Source organism: Ranitomeya imitator, chromosome 2 (genome assembly GCF_032444005.1).
Source record: "Ranitomeya imitator isolate aRanImi1 chromosome 2, aRanImi1.pri, whole genome shotgun sequence".
In the NCBI taxonomy this organism is placed as follows: Eukaryota; Metazoa; Chordata; class Amphibia; order Anura; family Dendrobatidae; genus Ranitomeya; species Ranitomeya imitator.
The window spans coordinates 336,512,015-336,531,839 of record NC_091283.1 but is presented as its reverse complement, the minus strand read 5'-3'; the positions used below and the strand labels follow the sequence as shown (position 1 = coordinate 336,531,839).

Genomic DNA, 19,825 nt, shown 5'->3' with positions numbered 1-19,825 from the left:
GCCGGATTGCTTGGGCTCACATTCATCTATCCCTTATGGATGAAAGGGATTTTTTTTTTCTTCTATCGCGTCATCATTCGCGCTGTATCGTTTGGGTGATTTTTTGTAAAATCTCCCCATTTATGCACTATATTGCACTATTGCACTTTATGGGCAATTTTTAATTTATTGCTCATTTTCACTTTATTTTCATATGTATTTATTATTATGATTCATTTTAACTATTTGGTATACTTTCAAACTTGTAGATGCATTCACACTGGCAATTCTGTGTTATATTATTTAGATCCGTAATAGTATAGGGAGCAGAACGGCACTAGAGCAGAATGTTTCCAAGCATGCAGGACTGTTAATGGACAGCTGTGTATTCAGGCGTCACAATCGTAAAGGGTAATGGTGCTCTGCATGAATGTCCAGAGAGTAATCGGTATGCAGTAAAAGAGAAGAAACTAATGCGGCACTCACCCCGAATTTGCTGTGAAGATTGTGATCTTTAATGGAGAAAGATGAAAATTACATCCATCAGGACATCAGGTACATATGAGGGTGCGGTATAGGAGCACGGACCCGTAGAAGCACCTGTGTGTGCGAAACGGCCGTCGTCCGTGCTCCTATACCGCACCCTCATATGTACCTGATGTCCTGATGGATGTAATTTTCATCCTGCCCCCTGACGAAGGTGTGAGCACCGAAACGCGCGTTGGGGCGGAGGCACGTCCCCAGGAACTCCAGTCCACATTGCGGTGGGTATTATTCGGTGATACTTGCTATCGGTGGTATCATTGATTTAAATATTATTGTACCGATAGGCAGTGCTAGGTCTCATTATATTTATATTCTTACTCTGCACTTTTCATTAGTATCTCTGTGACTGTAGCCTGTAGGTATCACCACTGGTAATCTGTTCTCCCACTTCAATGGCTTTTTTGCCACGTATAGCCGTATATTTTATTGTTATGGATTAAGTTTCTCCTGATTTAGTGAATTTTGGCTTCTATTATGATAAGCAGTATATGAGTAGTATATTATGTGGATGGTCTTCTCTGTGTACGTGCCTCCGGTTGCTTTTTCTGCAGCGCCCAGCTTTGTGGCGCCATGTTTTTATATCACTTCCCATGCACTTGTGTATCTTTTATATAAATAAAGTTTATACATTTTTTGCTAATATTCTGGCCGTGAATCATCTTTTTTCTTTTGCTTGGTTGGTATGTGTTTGGTGATAGGCCGTTTAGGTCTTGGTGCTACTAGTGGTACAGATTTCTGACTTCTATTTTTTGTTACCATGCTAGTTGGCTATATTGTTTGGTATTTTTCTATGGTCTTCGGCAAGATGGCGGCTGGCTGTGCGCACGCGCATCTCAGATCTTTGCTTTCTTGCTCCTGTGTGGCTGTCAATTGCAACTGCAAGCGCGACTGACCAGAACCTGGTCCTAGGGACGCGTGCGCCGATGTGCTAATTACACTTCCGGTATGTACCCTATTTAAACATATGAGAGCGATCAATAGTCAAATCCCTTTTGAGAAAGCAGACCGCGAAACGTACGTCAAAGGGCCGCTTGTGGAACAGGGAGAATCATCCATACATATGGGTAAGCTGCTTGATGAGATTATATGACTGTTACTGATCATTTTGGATTGCACTGCGGCACTTTACATTGCTATGGAGCCATATAGGACTATGGAATTTATTTCACAAGTCCCCAGCACTATTGATGTATTATAAGCAGTACCGGGGATGCAATATTCCTTTTCTCTCTTGTTTCTTAAGCAAACCATATGTCTCCTCCACACCTTGTTTGGGCATATGTGCTATTATTGTACTGTTACATAATCTGACATTATTGGTCAAAATAAAATTTATACCTTTTTATGAATATGATCTTTGGGATGTTTATACTCCATTCTCTCGTTCAATATTGTGGCTATTGTGAGGCTTAGAAAAAAAATTACGGCCAGGAAAATGTCGCGGTGGCGGCGCCTGTGCAGTAGCATCTATAAGTAAGAGAGAGATGCTACTGGATAGACGCCGCCGGTGCCATTTTGCTGGATGTAATTTCTTATTCTAAGCCTCACAATAGCCACAACCTGCAGTTCCGCATACAGCCCCACCCCAGAGCACAAGAATCTCATTAATTGAAAACTACAAATAAAGATTAAATAAAAACCATAAGACGGATGTCATCACCAAGTATCAATGTAATCAGTATAACGGCGCTGACCTGACTGTGTGTGTGTAGGTTACTGTGCACAATCCTGCTGACAGGTTGACTTTAAATTTAGATCTTAGGCATTTGGAAGAGGCAATGGAGAACTTTTTTTAAGACTATGAGGGAGTTACAGACTCACATAATTGTGGTGGGATTGATCTGCCTCCATCAAACTATCATACAGAATGAACAGGTAAAAAAAATACATTTTTTTTTAATTCTATGTTACATCCCCAACAACCACATATGTACGAGGGGAGAACTCACAACAATAAACCAGAGTTGCATTTATTTATGGTGGACCATTGGAGCTACTATGAGTCCTGACAAGAATATCAGAGAAAATAATATTGCTCCCCATTTCAGGAGAGATTGTGCAGTAATCTGAATTCCTTAGGATCGAAAACAAATGTAATTTATGACGTGGAGTGAATCCATGAAACCAGGGCTCGAGCCAACACATCTCCTGCAGGCGTAAATAAATGTATATTGCAGCCATCAGCCACACACAGCTTAGAGATATATCATGGCACAGGTGTAATGGTTTTCCTGTAGTTTATCACAATCCTCCTTGAAGTTAGTCAGTTTAAAAAGAAATTGAAAAGTCAGGATAAAGTAAAACTCTTATTGTACAGAAATTCACACTTGGCCTCACTGCACATTTAATGCTGTCGATTATAAAAGTGAAGTTTGGCCACAAAGACTGGACCTGGTCTTGTAGGGACCATATGATCACATTCAGCAGCACAGAAGGGAGAGAAGGGAGATTCATCCAATAACATATCAGGGTTCTAAGAAGCCAACAGCATCATTACCCTCTGCTTTCTCTTACAGGCCCATTATAATACTTTTCTTAAAGTGATTTTCTAACTTGTCAGCACATTCTACGTACACTGTCGTTCGACTTTGTAGTTTACAGATCTTGGCAGGTAATGGCCAGCAACTTCTAATCATGAGAGGTAGGTAGATCCTCCAGGTGGCAAGTTCTATAGAGAAGGGCTTTCAATGACCAAAGTCATTAGAACAGTTTTGGGAGAAGGAGAATGTTATGGTCTCGAGAAAAAAAAGTGATCATATGATTGTGATACGACCGGAATACATCACCAATAAAGCAGCCATGGCCGGTGACTGAGAAGAATCTGTGACTTCTCTGCATTTAGTGGTCACTACTCACCTGGGCAGTCATATGTGGGAATCTCCTCTTTACACCACTCATCCCCCCTCACATATGTCTCTGTAGTATAAATATGGGTCAGATCTTCACCCTGAAACAAATATTATAAAAGTCACAGACAGATGGAGAAGTCACATCTATGATCAGCTCTAATCCTGCCATCTCCACCATTCTCATTACACAAGTATGAAACATATAATACTGGTGGATAAAACAAGACTAAGCACAAGACCTTCACAGCCGTCTACACATCATAGGGGAGATCTCATGACACCTTCTCTCCATCTACCTGATGATCCTGAGGAACATTGGGATCTCCTTGTTTATAGTCCCGTGGAAGAAGAGGATAGGGACATCTCTCTGGTGTTGTCCTCTTACTGGATAGATCTGGAGGAAACACATACAGGGACTGAATTCATTCTTTACATACAGATAATTATAGGCTGTGTGCGTTTAGTCCTATTACCTGGTGATGTGAGGGGCTGGGGAACCTCCATCATGATGTCCTTGTACAGATTTCTGTGTCCTTCTAAATACTCCCACTCCTCCATGGAGAAATAGACAGCAACATCCTGACACCTTATAGGAACCTGACACATACAATGATACCGTCATCCCCCCAATCCCTTCATAGTGTTACTGTACAATGTCCCAGCATTCCCACCTCTCCAGTCAGCAGCTCAATCATCTTGTAGATTAGTTCTAGGATCTTCTGGTCATTGATGTCCTCATGTATCAGGGGGGTAGATGGACTGATTAAGCTCAGGGTTCCACGCCATCCCTCAGACACAGGGTCCTGACAGTGCTCACTAGAGGTCTTCTTCACCACTGTATAATCCTGGTTATGGAGAGACACATTAATAAATCTCACTACAGACATTCCCAGAGTCCTCACCTCTCCAGTTCTGTCCATCTGTTATTCCCATAGATAAGAATGATGTAATGTGACGTCATCAGAATCTCTCACCTCTCCAGTAAGCCGGAAGAGGATCTCTAGGGTGAGGTGTAATATCCTCTCCGCCATCTTGTCTCTGTCCATATCCATTCTTGAAGGGTAAATCTATATTAAGATAATTTTTCTGAAAGATCTTCACTGAGAGGATCCGATATTGTAGAGACCTGAATGAGAAGATGAGCCGATGTAACATCATAAAAATCCTGTGTAATAATACAATTACTGGAGATAATAAGGGAAACATATGAGATTATTTTACAGTATTTAGTTTTCTTCTTTATATCTACTAATAAAACGTATATACAGTATTTTAGGCCACAGACAACAAGCAGTTTCTTCCTCGGAGTCGGCAGCTGAATACGTTTCTCATAGACTCATCTTCCATAACGCTAATTCTCGTCTCATTTACCGACACTGGAATCGGCATTAGCAATACTGCAAGAGATATTCATTACACATGACAGGAGAAATAACTACTTCATGATGAGGACGACATCTTCATCTTCTACTGCGGCTCTAGAATCATATTTGTCCAGAGTCCGTCACTCACTCCATCAGCACCGGCCGTCTATATGAAGGTTTCCCGTCTTCCCCGCACTGTAATCTTCTATCACGTTAGATCTCAGGTCTGATTCACACACAGAAGTTTGAGGCTTTTATAAGAGCTTTTTTTGTAAGAACAAGACAAGAGATATTTTTTATGTCAATATCTACATGCACAGGGTTTTTTGTCTCTGGATATTATTTTTTTTAGCATTTTCTTGTAGGATTCCATATATTACATGAAAATCACCAAAAGCAAAATAAAATTGGGGGATGGTGGTACTGTGGAAATATTATATAGTGTGGGAGAACCCCCAAAAAATGCACTGTACGGTATCAACAATGAGGATAAGTGAGAATGTGTTATCTAGTGGTTTCCAGGGCTGTGGAGTCGGTAAGCCACAGTTGCGATTTTATCAGGTTCCGACTTCGACTCCTTCATAAATGGCCAATTCGTAACAATAAATTTACTGTTGTCAAATATTAACATCGTGCTTATTCAGTTTCTCACCATCATATAAGTCAGACCACTTAGAGCAAAAACTATATTTATTAGAATACAATTAGAATATAGCAAATAACTTTAATAAACTTTTCTAAACTCTTGTACGTAAACATGCAATAAACACTTATGCAGTTATTAAGAAGAAATCTATAAATTTGTCCTCAGAGAAAGTATTGCCTCTGTCAGATCCTCCTTCATGGATGCCCTCAAATCTGATCTACCGTATATACTCGAGTATAAGCCGAGATTTTCAGCCCACTTTTTTGGGCTGAAAGTCCCCCTCTCAGCTTATACTTGAGTCATACGCAGGGGTCGGCATGGGAGGGGGAGCGGGGGCTGTGTAATTATACTTACCTACTCCCGCCGCGGATCCTGCACTTCCCTGCTTCTTCCAGCGCTGCAGTTTCTTCCTGTACTGAGCGGTCACATGGTATCGCTCATTACAGCAATGAATATGCGGCTCCACCTCCCATAGAGGTGGGGCCGCATATTCATTACTGTAATGAGCGGTAATGGTGACCGTTCAGTACAGGAATAAAATGCGGCGCCGGGGAACAGACCTGCAGCGACGGCCCCAGGATCAGGTACAGTGCCGGCAAAAAAAATCTTTACAAGACCCGCTGAGCTGCATATGGCAACCAATCAGAGGGCAGCTTTAGCTTTACCAGAGAAGTGAAAACTGAGCGTTGATTGGTTGATATTTGCAACAAAGCTAGCTTTAATATTAGACAGTTTTTTATTATCTCCCCCATTGTGTACACTTTTAAAAAGTGAAATTATGATGTCGATTTTATATGTAAAGTTTTTTTTTGCTGCGCAAATGTAAAGATTTTTTTTGCCGGCACTGCAAGTATGATGGGGGCAGTGCGCGATACTCACCTGCTCCTCGTGCCACCGGCGGCGCCGCTATCTTCCGCGTCCTCTGCAGTGACGCTCAGGTCAGAGGGCGCGGTGACGCGATTAGTGCGCGGCGCCCTCTTCCTGAACGGCGGTGCAGAGGATGGGAAGACACAGCGGCGGTCAGTGGTGGAACGGGAAAGGTGAGTATGTAATTTTTTTATTTTTTAATCACAGCAACAGCTTTTGGGCCAAATATCTGTATGGAGCATGTTATGTGGCCATGTGCAGCATTATATGGGGCAAATGTCTGTATGGGGCATCTTATCCGGCCATGTGCAGCATTATATGGGGGCAAATATCTGTATGGGGCATCTTATGTGGCCATGTGCAGCATTATATGGGGCAGTTATCTGTATGAAGCATCTTATGGGGTCATAATCAACATTTGTGCAGAATTATATGGGGCATATTTTAATATGGAGCATCTTATTGAGCCCATCAAACTGTATGGAGCATTATATGGGGCTCCTGATTCAATATGGATATTCAACAACACTTAACCTACTGATGTCTCAATTAAGTTTACTTTTATTGGTATCTTTTTATTTTTGAAATTTACCGGTAGCTGCTGCATTTTCCACCCTAGGCTTATACTATAGTCATTAAGTTTTCCCAGTTTTTTGTGGCAAAATTAGGGGGGGGGGGGTCAGCTTATACTCGAGTATATACGGTAATTATTTTTGAGAGCAGAGAACAACCTCTATACACTAACTTGGGTTGGTGGCAAAGCACCACTCAGGCAACATCTCTGACAATGTCAGGATACCGAGGAAAACGCTTGTTGCACTGTTATTTTTGATGAACGGTTAAATTTCTCAATTTCTTTTAGTGCACATGAAAAATTCTGCTGAAATGTACTGGCTGTTTTCTTTGATGGGGGATGACTCTTCTATGCGGGAACGCTTTGCACGGTCCTTGTGATCCAAATATTTTTCGAAATTAAATTCTTCATCAGTTGATGAGGGTGAAGATGTGGCAGGACGACCAAATTCTTCTTGTTCCTCCTGACTGTTCTGCAACCCTTTCATCCTTACTGCTATTTCACACAGAGCTTCTTTTCCTTTAGTTAGCTGTTCATCATCTAGAAGAATCCGATGCATTGGGTCTACATAAACAGCTGCCAAAAGAATGTTATTTTGTAATAGTAGCTCCTCTCTCCGTTTCATTGATGTAGCAATGCCATTTGCAAGTTACCCTCCTCCTTGGGACAGGCGAAACATCAGGTTCTTCCAGTCCTTTAAGAAAATACCTGAAGTTAAGTCCTCTGCTTGTAATTTTTTAGTCACTGTAAATGGGTGCTCTAGCAATTTTTCCAGCTCAGTCACCTGATTCCACTGACTTTCATTTAGCGTCAGTTGAGGGCTAGCCACGTCTACAAGAAAGGTTTTCAGTTCAAAGAAGCTCTGAATCATTAAGTAAGTACTGCCCCATCATCTGGCTTGATCAATAATTGCCCCTTTTCCAGTACATTTCTTCAAAATTGAGTCAACTTTATTGGTTCTGGCAATAGTAGCCAATTTTCTCACCTTCCCAATCAGTGCAGCAGCATGTCCTTCTTGCAGCAGCATGTCCTTCTTGCAGACTGTCTCTTATAGCCAGCTGTAGCGTATGCGCAACACAGCGCATGTGATGAATGAAAGAACGTACTGCCACAGTTTCAACAAGATCATCTAAACTATCATGTTGCTGTTAATCTGAAGCAACTTCAGTTTGCTCTTCAGGTACAATGCTGTGTTCCTCTATTTCAAACATTTCTGTGTCTGTGGACCCAGAATGTTCTTCTAGCTGCTGGTCACCATCATTACTCTCATTCATTAGCTTAATAGTACTTCTCATATTTGAAGCATTGTCAGTTACGACAGAAAAAACTTGCTCTTTTTTAAGTTCATAGTCTTGCAGAACCTTTTCCACCAAGACCTGGAGAAACTCACTGGTGTGATGAGCTTTGGTGTCTTTTACTGCAAATGTCTTGGTAACTATTTCATTTTTGCCACAAACAAATCGGACATTGATGGCAAAATAGTTCACTCTGTGACGTGTGCAGGCATCCATTTTAAGAAACAGAAAGCGGCCCTTGAGAGTTTTTTTAAGTTCTTCCTTTTGTTTAAAAGCTTCTTCGATTACTAATTTTCTAATACTCTCTCTCTCCAGAGAAACACCAAGCTTGCGGGCCATTTCCCCATTCAGACACATAAAAGCTGGTCGTGAAAATAATGAAATAGGCACACTATCCTTTCCAATAAGCTCTATGATCTGTTTTTTAAATGTATCTACTGTCATTGTCACAATAATTTTGTCACTGACAAAATATCTTGCAACTGATGGCTGCAAAGTTCTCTGCTCCTTTGTTTGGCTGGAAGAGCTGGGCACCGGTTCATTGGTTTCGATGAAGTCTTTCTCATCCACTGCTTTCAGTACTTCTGGATGAAAGCGCTGTAAATGTCTATTTAGATTAGAAGCTCTGGTAGGAGCATTTTTATCTTTGCCTGAATATGCACTGATCTTGGCTTCACAGCATTTGTTTTCGTCTGGATCATTTCATACACTGACAGACTGTTTTCTATCTTGAGTGATGGTGAAATGTTCAAATACAGCTGATTTAATGTGACGCTTCTTTGACATTCTCAGGTTTTTAATTCTGCATTCACAATCCAAATGACAATTGTTTTTCCTAAAAACAATTGTACAAAATTATTGCCAGGTCGTACAACTGATATAGTGGTCAGTAATACTGTTATTCCTCATGTACTCAGTTAACTGATGCAAAGTTTGTTGAAAGGATAATACTTCTTACAGTCTTCCTTTTCTGAGTAGCAGCTGTGAGATGCTTGGAAGACGCACACCAAACATCTAGTCTAGAGGAGGAGCTTTACTACTAAGAATTTGCAACACATTTTCACTTTCAGTTTCATACATTGTAAGTAGGGGGGTTGGGGCAGCATGAGGTTAACCAAGTATAAGATTAGATAAGGGCAGTGGAGAACAGTGACACACAAAAAGTAAGGGTACCGTCACATTAGGCGACGCTGCAGCGATACCGACAACGATGTCGATCGCTGCAGCGTCGGTGTTTGGTCGCTGGAGAGCTGTCACACAGACAGCTCTCCAGCGACCAACGATCCCGAAGTCCCCTGGTAACCAGGGTAAACATCGGGTTACTAAGCGCAGGGCCGCGCTTAGTAACCCGATGCTTACCCTGGTTACCAGCGTAAACGTAAGAAAAAACAAACACTACATACTTACAATCCATGTCTGTCCTCCGGCGCTCTGCTTTCCTCTGCACTGTCAGCGCTGGCTAGCCGTAAAGCAGAGCAGTGACGTCACCGCTGTGCTTTCCGGCTGGCCGGCGCTCAAAGCCAGTGCAGAGAAGCACAGCGCCGGGGGACAGACACCAGAATGTAAGTATGTAGTGTTTGTATTTTTTACGTTTACGCTGGTAACCAGGATAAAAGTCGGGTTACTAAGCGCGGCCCTGCGCTTAGTAACCCCATGTTTACCCTGGTTACCAGTGAAGACATCGCTGAATCGGTGTCACACACGCCGATTCAGCGATGTCTGCGGGAGGTCCAGCGACGAAATAAAGTGCTGGATTTTCTGCGCCGATGAACGATGTCACAGCAGGATCCAGATCACTGCTGCGTGTCAAACTGAACGATATCGCTAGCCAGGACGCTGCAACGTCACGGATCGCTAGCGATATCGTTCAGTGTGATGGTACCTTAAGAAATGTTTCTATCTCCAGCAGAACTGCTTATCACTGTTGTTCATAGTTTGATAGAACATATATATTTCAGTAACATTTATAAAATTCATATGAAAGTTCAGTTATGAAATATTAATATATATATTTTTAAAGCTGGAGTCGGAATCGGTACATTTCTACTGACTCCAACCAAAACTAACTCTGACTCCACGACTCCGACTCCACAGCCCTGGTGTATTATCATAATGTGGGGAGGATATCGAAACTAGGGGAATATTATACTGTGTGTGGGGGCAAAGAAAGGGGCACCGTCCTATTAGACTAGACTTTCTGTCACCTCCATAAAAGGGCACTTTTCCGTGTTTGTCAGAACTGTCCGAGGATTATTAGAGGGGATAGTTCCCCCCAATTAGAAGGGACACCTGTGGATACTGGGGTCTTTACATGCTACAGTTCTGGTGTGGAGCCTCCACCCACGGAGCCGCACTCCACATAGAGAATGATGGAGCCTCCAGCACCGACCTCCACCCGTAGAGCCACACTCCACATAGAGAATAATGGAGCCTCCAGCACCGACCTCCACCTGCAGAGCCACACTCCACATAGAGAATAATGGAGCCTCCAGCACCGACCTCCACCCGCAGAGCAGCACTCCACATAGAGCATAATGGAGCCTCCAGCACCGACCTCCACCCGCAGAGCCGCACTCCACATAGAGAATAATGGAGCCTCCAGCACCGACCTCCACCACAGAGCCACACTCCACATAGAGAATAATGGAGCCTCCAGCACCGACCTCCACCCGCAGAGCCGCACTCCACATAGAGAATAATGGAGCCTCCAGCACCGACCTCCACCCGCAGAGCCGCACTCCACATAGAGAATAATGGAGCCTCCAGCACCGACCTCCACCCGCAGAGCCGCACTCCACATAGAGAATAATGGAGCCTCCAGCACCGACCTCCACATAGAGAATAATGGAGCCTCCAGCACCGACCTCCACCCGCAGAGCCGCACTCCACATAGAGAATAATGGAGCCTCCAGCACCGACCTCCACCCGCAGAGCCGCACTCCACATAGAGAATAATGGAGCCTCCAGCACAGACCTCCACCTGCAGAGCCGCACTCCACATAGAGAATAATGGAGCCTCCAGCACCGACCTCCACCCGCAGAACCGCACTCCACATAGAGAATAATGGAGCCTCCAGCACCGACCTCCACCCGCACTCCACATAGAGAATAATGGGGCCTCCAGCACCGACCTCCACCCCCAGAGCCGCACTCCACATAGAGAATAATGGGGCCTCCAGCACCGACCTCCACCCCCAGAGCCGCACTCCACATAGAGAATAATGGGGCCTCCAGCACCGACCTCCACCCCCAGAGCCGCACTCCACATAGAGAATAATGGGGCCTCCAGCACCGACCTCCACCCCCAGAGCCGCACTCCACATAGAGAATAATGGAGACTCCAGCACCGACCTCCACCCGCAGAGCCGCACTCCACATAGAGAATAATGGAGCCTCCAGCACCGACCTCCACCCGCAGAGCCGCACTCCACATAGAGAATAATGGAGCCTCCAGCACCGACCTCCACCCCCAGAGCCGCACTCCACAGAGAATAATGGAGCCTCCAGCACCGACCTCCACCCGCAGAGACGCACTCCACATAGAGAATAATGGAGTCTCCAGCACCGACCTCCACCCGCAGAGCCGCACTCCACATAGAGAATAATGGAGCCTCCAGCACCGACCTCCACCCGCAGAGCCGCACTCCACACAGAGAATAATGGAGCCTCCAGCACCGACCTCCACCCGCAGAGCCGCACTCCACACAGAGAATAATGGAGCCTCCAGCACCGACCTCCACCCACAGAGCAGCACTCCACATAGAGAATAATGGAGCCTCCAGCACCGACCTCCACCCGCAGAGCCGCACTCCACATAGAGAATAATGGAGCCTCCAGCACCGACCTCCACCCGAAGAGCCGCACTCCACATAGAGAATAATGGAGCCTCCAGCACCGACCTCCACCTGCAGAGCCACACTCCACATAGAGAATAATGGAGCCTCCAGCACCGACCTCCACCCGCAGAGCCGCACTCCACATAGAGAATAATGGAGCCTCCAGCACCGACCTCCACCCACAGAGCAGCACTCCTCATAGAGAATAATGGGGCCTCCAGCACCGACCTCCACCCGCAGAGCCGCACTCCACATAGAGAATAATGGAGCCTCCAGCACCGACCTCCACCCCCAGAGCAGCACTCCACATAGAGAATAATGGAGCCTCCAGCACCGACCTCCACCCGCAGAGCCGCACTCCACATAGAGAATAATGGAGCCTCCAGCACCGACCTCCACCCGCAGAGCCGCACTCCACATAGAGAATAATGGAGCCTCCAGCACCGTCCTCCACCCACAGAGCCGCACTCCACATAGAGAATAATGGAGCCTCCAGCACCGACCTCCACCCGCAGAGCCACACTCCATATAGAAAACAATGGAGCCTCCAGCACCGACCTCCACCCGCAGAGCCGCACTCCACATAGAGAATAATGGAGCCTCCAGCACCGACCTCCACCCGCAGAGACGCACTCCACATAGAGAATAATGGAGCCTCCAGCACCGACCTCCACCCGCACTCCACATAGAGAATAATGGAGCCTCCAGCACTTACCTCCACCCACAGAGCAGCACTCCTCATAGAGAATAATGGGGCCTCCAGCACCGACCTCCACCCGCAGAGCCGCACTCCACATAGAGAATAATGGAGCCTCCAGCACCGACCTCCACCCGCACTCCACATAGAGAATAATGGGGCCTCCAGCACCGACCTCCACCCGCAGAGCCGCACTCCACATAGAGAATAATGGAGCCTCCAGCACCGACCTCCACCCGCAGAGCCGCACTCCACATAGAGAATAATGGAGCCTCCAGCACCGACCTCCACCCGCACTCCACATAGAGAATAATGGAGCCTCCAGCACCGACCTCCACCCCCAGAGCCGCACTCCACATAGAGAATAATGGAGCCTCCAGCACCGACCTCCACCTGCAGAGCCGCACTCCACATAGAGAATAATGGAGCCTCCAGCACCGACCTCCACCCGCACTCCACATAGAGAATAATGGGGCCTCCAGCACCGACCTCCACCCGCAGAGCCGCACTCCACATAGAGAATAATGGAGCCTCCAGCACCGACCTCCACCCGCAGAGCCGCACTCCACATAGAGAATAATGGAGCCTCCAGCACCGACCTCCACCCGCACTCCACATAGAGAATAATGGAGCCTCCAGCACCGACCTCCACCCCCAGAGCCGCACTCCACATAGAGAATAATGGAGCCTCCAGCACCGACCTCCACCTGCAGAGCCGCACTCCACATAGAGAATAATGGAGCCTCCAGCACCGACCTCCACCCGCAGAGCCGCACTTCACATAGAGAATAATGGAGCCTCCAGCACCGACCTCCACCCCCAGAGCCGCACTCCACATAGAGAATAATGGAGCCTCCAGCACCGACCTCCACCCACAGAGCCACACTCCACATAGAGAATAATGGGGCCTCCAGCACCGACCTCCACCCACAGAGCCGCACTCCACATAGAGAATAATGGAGCCTCCAGCACCGACCTCCACCCGCAGAGCCGCACTCCACATAGAGAATAATGGAGCCTCCAGCACCGACCTCCACCCGCAGAGCCACACTCCACATAGAGAATAATGGGGCCTCCAGCACCGACCTCCACCCACAGAGCCGCACTCCACATAGAGAATAATGGAGCCTCCAGCACCGACCTCCACCCGCAGAGCCGCACTCCACATAGAGAATAATGGAGCCTCCAGCACCGACCTCCACCCGCAGAGCCGCACTCCACATAGAGAATAATGGAGCCTCCAGCACCGACCTCCACCCGCAGAGCCGCACTCCACATAGAGAATAATGGAGCCTCCAGCACCGACCTCCACCCGCAGAGCCGCACTCCACACAGAGAATAATGGAGCCTCCAGCACCGACCTCCACCCACAGAGCAGCACTCCACATAGAGAATAATGGAGCCTCCAGCACTTACCTCCACCCACAGAGCAGCACTCCTCATAGAGAATAATGGGGCCTCCAGCACCGACCTCCACCCGCAGAGCCGCACTCCACATAGAGAATAATGGAGCCTCCAGCACCGACCTCCACCCCCAGAGCCGCACTCCACATAGAGAATAATGGAGCCTCCAGCACCGACCTCCACCCGCAGAGCCGCACTCCACATAGAGAATAATGGAGCCTCCAGCACCGACCTCCACCCGCAGAGCCGCACTCCACACAGAGAATAATGGAGCCTCCAGCACCGACCTCCACCCACAGAGCAGCACTCCACATAGAGAATAATGGAGCCTCCAGCACTTACCTCCACCCACAGAGCAGCACTCCTCATAGAGAATAATGGGGCCTCCAGCACCGACCTCCACCCGCAGAGCCGCACTCCACATAGAGAATAATGGAGCCTCCAGCACCGACCTCCACCCCCAGAGCCGCACTCCACATAGAGAATAATGGAGCCTCCAGCACCGACCTCCACCCGCAGAGCCGCACTCCACATAGAGAATAATGGAGCCTCCAGCACCGACCTCCACCCGCAGAGCCGCACTCCACATAGAGAATAATGGAGCCTCCAGCACCGACCTCCACCCGCAGAGCCGCACTCCACATAGAGAATAATGGAGCCTCCAGCACCGACCTCCACCCGCAGAGCCGCACTCCACACAGAGAATAATGGAGCCTCCAGCACCGACCTCCACCCACAGAGCAGCACTCCACATAGAGAATAATGGAGCCTCCAGCACCGACCTCCACCCGCAGAGCCGCACTCCACATAGAGAATAATGGAGCCTCCAGCACCGACCTCCACCGCAGAGCCGCACTCCACATAGAGAATAATGGAGCCTCCAGCACCGGCCTCCACCCACAGAGCCACACTCCACATAGAGAATAATGGAGCCTCCAGCACCGACCTCCACCCGCAGAGCCGCACTCCACACAGAGAATAATGGAGCCTCCAGCACCGACCTCCACCCACAGAGCAGCACTCCACATAGAGAATAATGGAGCCTCCAGCACCGACCTCCACCCGCAGAGCCGCACTCCACATAGAGAATAATGGAGCCTCCAGCACCGACCTCCACCCGAAGAGCCGCACTCCACATAGAGAATAATGGAGCCTCCAGCACCGACCTCCACCTGCAGAGCCACACTCCACATAGAGAATAATGGAGCCTCCAGCACCGACCTCCACCCGCAGAGCCGCACTCCACATAGAGAATAATGGAGCCTCCAGCACCGACCTCCACCCACAGAGCAGCACTCCTCATAGAGAATAATGGGGCCTCCAGCACCGACCTCCACCCGCAGAGCCGCACTCCACATAGAGAATAATGGAGCCTCCAGCACCGACCTCCACCCCCAGAGCAGCACTCCACATAGAGAATAATGGAGCCTCCAGCACCGACCTCCACCCGCAGAGCCGCACTCCACATAGAGAATAATGGAGCCTCCAGCACCGACCTCCACCCGCAGAGCCGCACTCCACATAGAGAATAATGGAGCCTCCAGCACCGTCCTCCACCCACAGAGCCGCACTCCACATAGAGAATAATGGAGCCTCCAGCACCGACCTCCACCCGCAGAGCCACACTCCATATAGAAAACAATGGAGCCTCCAGCACCGACCTCCACCCGCAGAGCCGCACTCCACAGAGAATAATGGAGCCTCCAGCACCGACCTCCACCCGCAGAGACGCACTCCACATAGAGAATAATGGAGCCTCCAGCACCGACCTCCACCCGCACTCCACATAGAGAATAATGGAGCCTCCAGCACTTACCTCCACCCACAGAGCAGCACTCCTCATAGAGAATAATGGGGCCTCCAGCACCGACCTCCACCCGCAGAGCCGCACTCCACATAGAGAATAATGGAGCCTCCAGCACCGACCTCCACCCGCACTCCACATAGAGAATAATGGGGCCTCCAGCACCGACCTCCACCCGCAGAGCCGCACTCCACATAGAGAATAATGGAGCCTCCAGCACCGACCTCCACCCGCAGAGCCGCACTCCACATAGAGAATAATGGAGCCTCCAGCACCGACCTCCACCCGCACTCCACATAGAGAATAATGGAGCCTCCAGCACCGACCTCCACCCCCAGAGCCGCACTCCACATAGAGAATAATGGAGCCTCCAGCACCGACCTCCACCTGCAGAGCCGCACTCCACATAGAGAATAATGGAGCCTCCAGCACCGACCTCCACCCGCACTCCACATAGAGAATAATGGGGCCTCCAGCACCGACCTCCACCCGCAGAGCCGCACTCCACATAGAGAATAATGGAGCCTCCAGCACCGACCTCCACCCGCAGAGCCGCACTCCACATAGAGAATAATGGAGCCTCCAGCACCGACCTCCACCCGCACTCCACATAGAGAATAATGGAGCCTCCAGCACCGACCTCCACCCCCAGAGCCGCACTCCACATAGAGAATAATGGAGCCTCCAGCACCGACCTCCACCTGCAGAGCCGCACTCCACATAGAGAATAATGGAGCCTCCAGCACCGACCTCCACCCGCAGAGCCGCACTTCACATAGAGAATAATGGAGCCTCCAGCACCGACCTCCACCCCCAGAGCCGCACTCCACATAGAGAATAATGGAGCCTCCAGCACCGACCTCCACCCACAGAGCCACACTCCACATAGAGAATAATGGGGCCTCCAGCACCGACCTCCACCCACAGAGCCGCACTCCACATAGAGAATAATGGAGCCTCCAGCACCGACCTCCACCCGCAGAGCCGCACTCCACATAGAGAATAATGGAGCCTCCAGCACCGACCTCCACCCGCAGAGCCACACTCCACATAGAGAATAATGGGGCCTCCAGCACCGACCTCCACCCACAGAGCCGCACTCCACATAGAGAATAATGGAGCCTCCAGCACCGACCTCCACCCGCAGAGCCGCACTCCACATAGAGAATAATGGAGCCTCCAGCACCGACCTCCACCCGCAGAGCCGCACTCCACATAGAGAATAATGGAGCCTCCAGCACCGACCTCCACCCGCAGAGCCGCACTCCACATAGAGAATAATGGAGCCTCCAGCACCGACCTCCACCCGCAGAGCCGCACTCCACACAGAGAATAATGGAGCCTCCAGCACCGACCTCCACCCACAGAGCAGCACTCCACATAGAGAATAATGGAGCCTCCAGCACTTACCTCCACCCACAGAGCAGCACTCCTCATAGAGAATAATGGGGCCTCCAGCACCGACCTCCACCCGCAGAGCCGCACTCCACATAGAGAATAATGGAGCCTCCAGCACCGACCTCCACCCCCAGAGCCGCACTCCACATAGAGAATAATGGAGCCTCCAGCACCGACCTCCACCCGCAGAGCCGCACTCCACATAGAGAATAATGGAGCCTCCAGCACCGACCTCCACCCGCAGAGCCGCACTCCACATAGAGAATAATGGAGCCTCCAGCACCGACCTCCACCCGCAGAGCCGCACTCCACATAGAGAATAATGGAGCCTCCAGCACCGACCTCCACCCGCAGAGCCGCACTCCACACAGAGAATAATGGAGCCTCCAGCACCGACCTCCACCCACAGAGCAGCACTCCACATAGAGAATAATGGAGCCTCCAGCACCGACCTCCACCCGCAGAGCCGCACTCCACATAGAGAATAATGGAGCCTCCAGCACCGACCTCCACCGCAGAGCCGCACTCCACATAGAGAATAATGGAGCCTCCAGCACCGGCCTCCACCCACAGAGCCACACTCCACATAGAGAATAATGGAGCCTCCAGCACCGACCTCCACCCGCAGAGCCGCACTCCACATAGAGAATAATGGAGCCTCCAGCACCGACCTCCACCCGCAGAGCCGCACTCCACATAGAGAATAATGGAGCCTCCACCACCGACCTCCACCCGCAGAGCCGCACTCCACATAGAGAATAATGGAGCCTCCAGCACCGACCTCCACCCGCAGAGCCGCACTCCACATAGAGAATAATGGGGCCTCCAGCACCGACCTCCACCCGCAGAGCCGCACTCCACATAGAGAATAATGGGGCCTCCAGCACCGACCTCCACCCGCAGAGCCGCACTCCACATAGAGAATAATGGAGCCTCCAGCACCGACCTCCACCCGCAGAGCCGCACTCCACATAGAGAATAATGGGGCCTTCAGCACCGACCTCCACCCGCAGAGCCACACTCCACATAGAGAATGGAGCCTCCAGCACCGACCTCCACCCGCACTCCACATAGAGAATAATGGAGCCTCCAGCACCGACCTCCACCCGCAGAGCCGCACTCCACATAGAGAATAATGGAGCCTCCAGCACCAACCTCCACCGCAGAGCCGCACTCCACATAGAGAATAATGGAGCCTCCAGCACCGGCCTCCACCCACAGAGCCACACTCCACATAGAGAATAATGGAGCCTCCAGCACCGACCTCCACCCGCAGAGCCGCACTCCACATAGAGAATAATGGAGCCTCCAGCACCGACCTCCACCCGCAGAGCCGCACTCCACATAGAGAATAATGGAGCCTCCACCACCGACCTCCACCCGCAGAGCCGCACTCCACATAGAGAATAATGGAGCCTCCAGCACCGACCTCCACCCGCAGAGCCGCACTCCACATAGAGAATAATGGGGCCTCCAGCACCGACCTCCACCCGCAGAGCCGCACTCCACATAGAGAATAATGGGGCCTCCAGCACCGACCTCCACCCGCAGAGCCGCACTCCACATAGAGAATAATGGAGCCTCCAGCACCGACCTCCACCCGCAGAGCCGCACTCCACATAGAGAATAATGGGGCCTTCAGCACCGACCTCCACCCGCAGAGCCACACTCCACATAGAGAATGGAGCCTCCAGCACCGACCTCCACCCGCACTCCACATAGAGAATAATGGAGCCTCCAGCACCGACCTCCACCCGCAGAGCCGCACTCCACATAGAGAATAATGGAGCCTCCAGCACCGACCTCCACCGCAGAGCCGCACTCCACATAGAGAATAATGGAGCCTCCAGCACCGGCCTCCACCCACAGAGCCACACTCCACATAGAGAATAATGGAGCCTCCAGCACCGACCTCCACCCGCAGAGCCGCACTCCACATAGAGAATAATGGAGCCTCCAGCACCGGCCTCCACCCACAGAGCCGCACTCCACATAGAGAATAATGGAGCCTCCAGCACCGACCTCCACCCGCAGAGCCGCACTCCACATAGAGAATAATGGAGCCTCCAGCACCGACCTCCACCCGCAGAGACGCACTCCACATAAGAGAATAATGGAGCCTCCAGCACCGACCTCCACCCGCAGAGACGCACTCCACATAGAGAATAATGGAGCCTCCAGCACCGACCTCCACCCGCACTCCACATAGAGAATAATGGAGCCTCCAGCACCGACCTCCACCCGCACTCCACATAGAGAATAATGGAGCCTCCAGCACCGACCTCCACCCGCACTCCACATAGAGAATAATGGGGCCTCCAGCACCGACCTCCACCCGCAGAGCCGCACTCCACATAGAGAATAATGGAGCCTCCAGCACCGACCTCCACCCGCACTCCACATAGAGAATAATGGAGCCTCCAGCACCGACCTCCACCCGCACTCCACATAGAGAATAATGGAGCCTCCAGCACCGACCTCCACCCACAGAGCCGCACCCCACATAGATTAATGGAGCCTCCAGCACCGACCTCCACCCGCAGAGCCGTCCTCCACATAGAGAATA

General features: G+C 50.1%; 1 protein-coding gene across 3 annotated transcripts in view; it reads right to left on the bottom strand.

Annotated features, from left to right (window-relative positions):
* The window catches only part of LOC138663608 (zinc finger protein 25-like), a 418,987-nt gene that overhangs the window by 371,828 nt on the left and 27,334 nt on the right, over positions 1–19,825 (bottom strand). For all 3 annotated transcript variants that reach the window (XM_069749875.1, XM_069749876.1, XM_069749877.1), the window contains exons 2-6: positions 4,349–4,500; positions 4,046–4,219; positions 3,848–3,971; positions 3,671–3,768; positions 3,382–3,472 (exon numbers count right to left, since the gene is read on the bottom strand). In XM_069749875.1, the coding sequence (XP_069605976.1) occupies positions 3,382–3,472; positions 3,671–3,768; positions 3,848–3,971; positions 4,046–4,219; positions 4,349–4,426 (565 nt within the window). In that variant the 5' untranslated portion in view covers positions 4,427–4,500. The remainder of the gene's footprint in view (positions 1–3,381; positions 3,473–3,670; positions 3,769–3,847; positions 3,972–4,045; positions 4,220–4,348; positions 4,501–19,825) is intronic.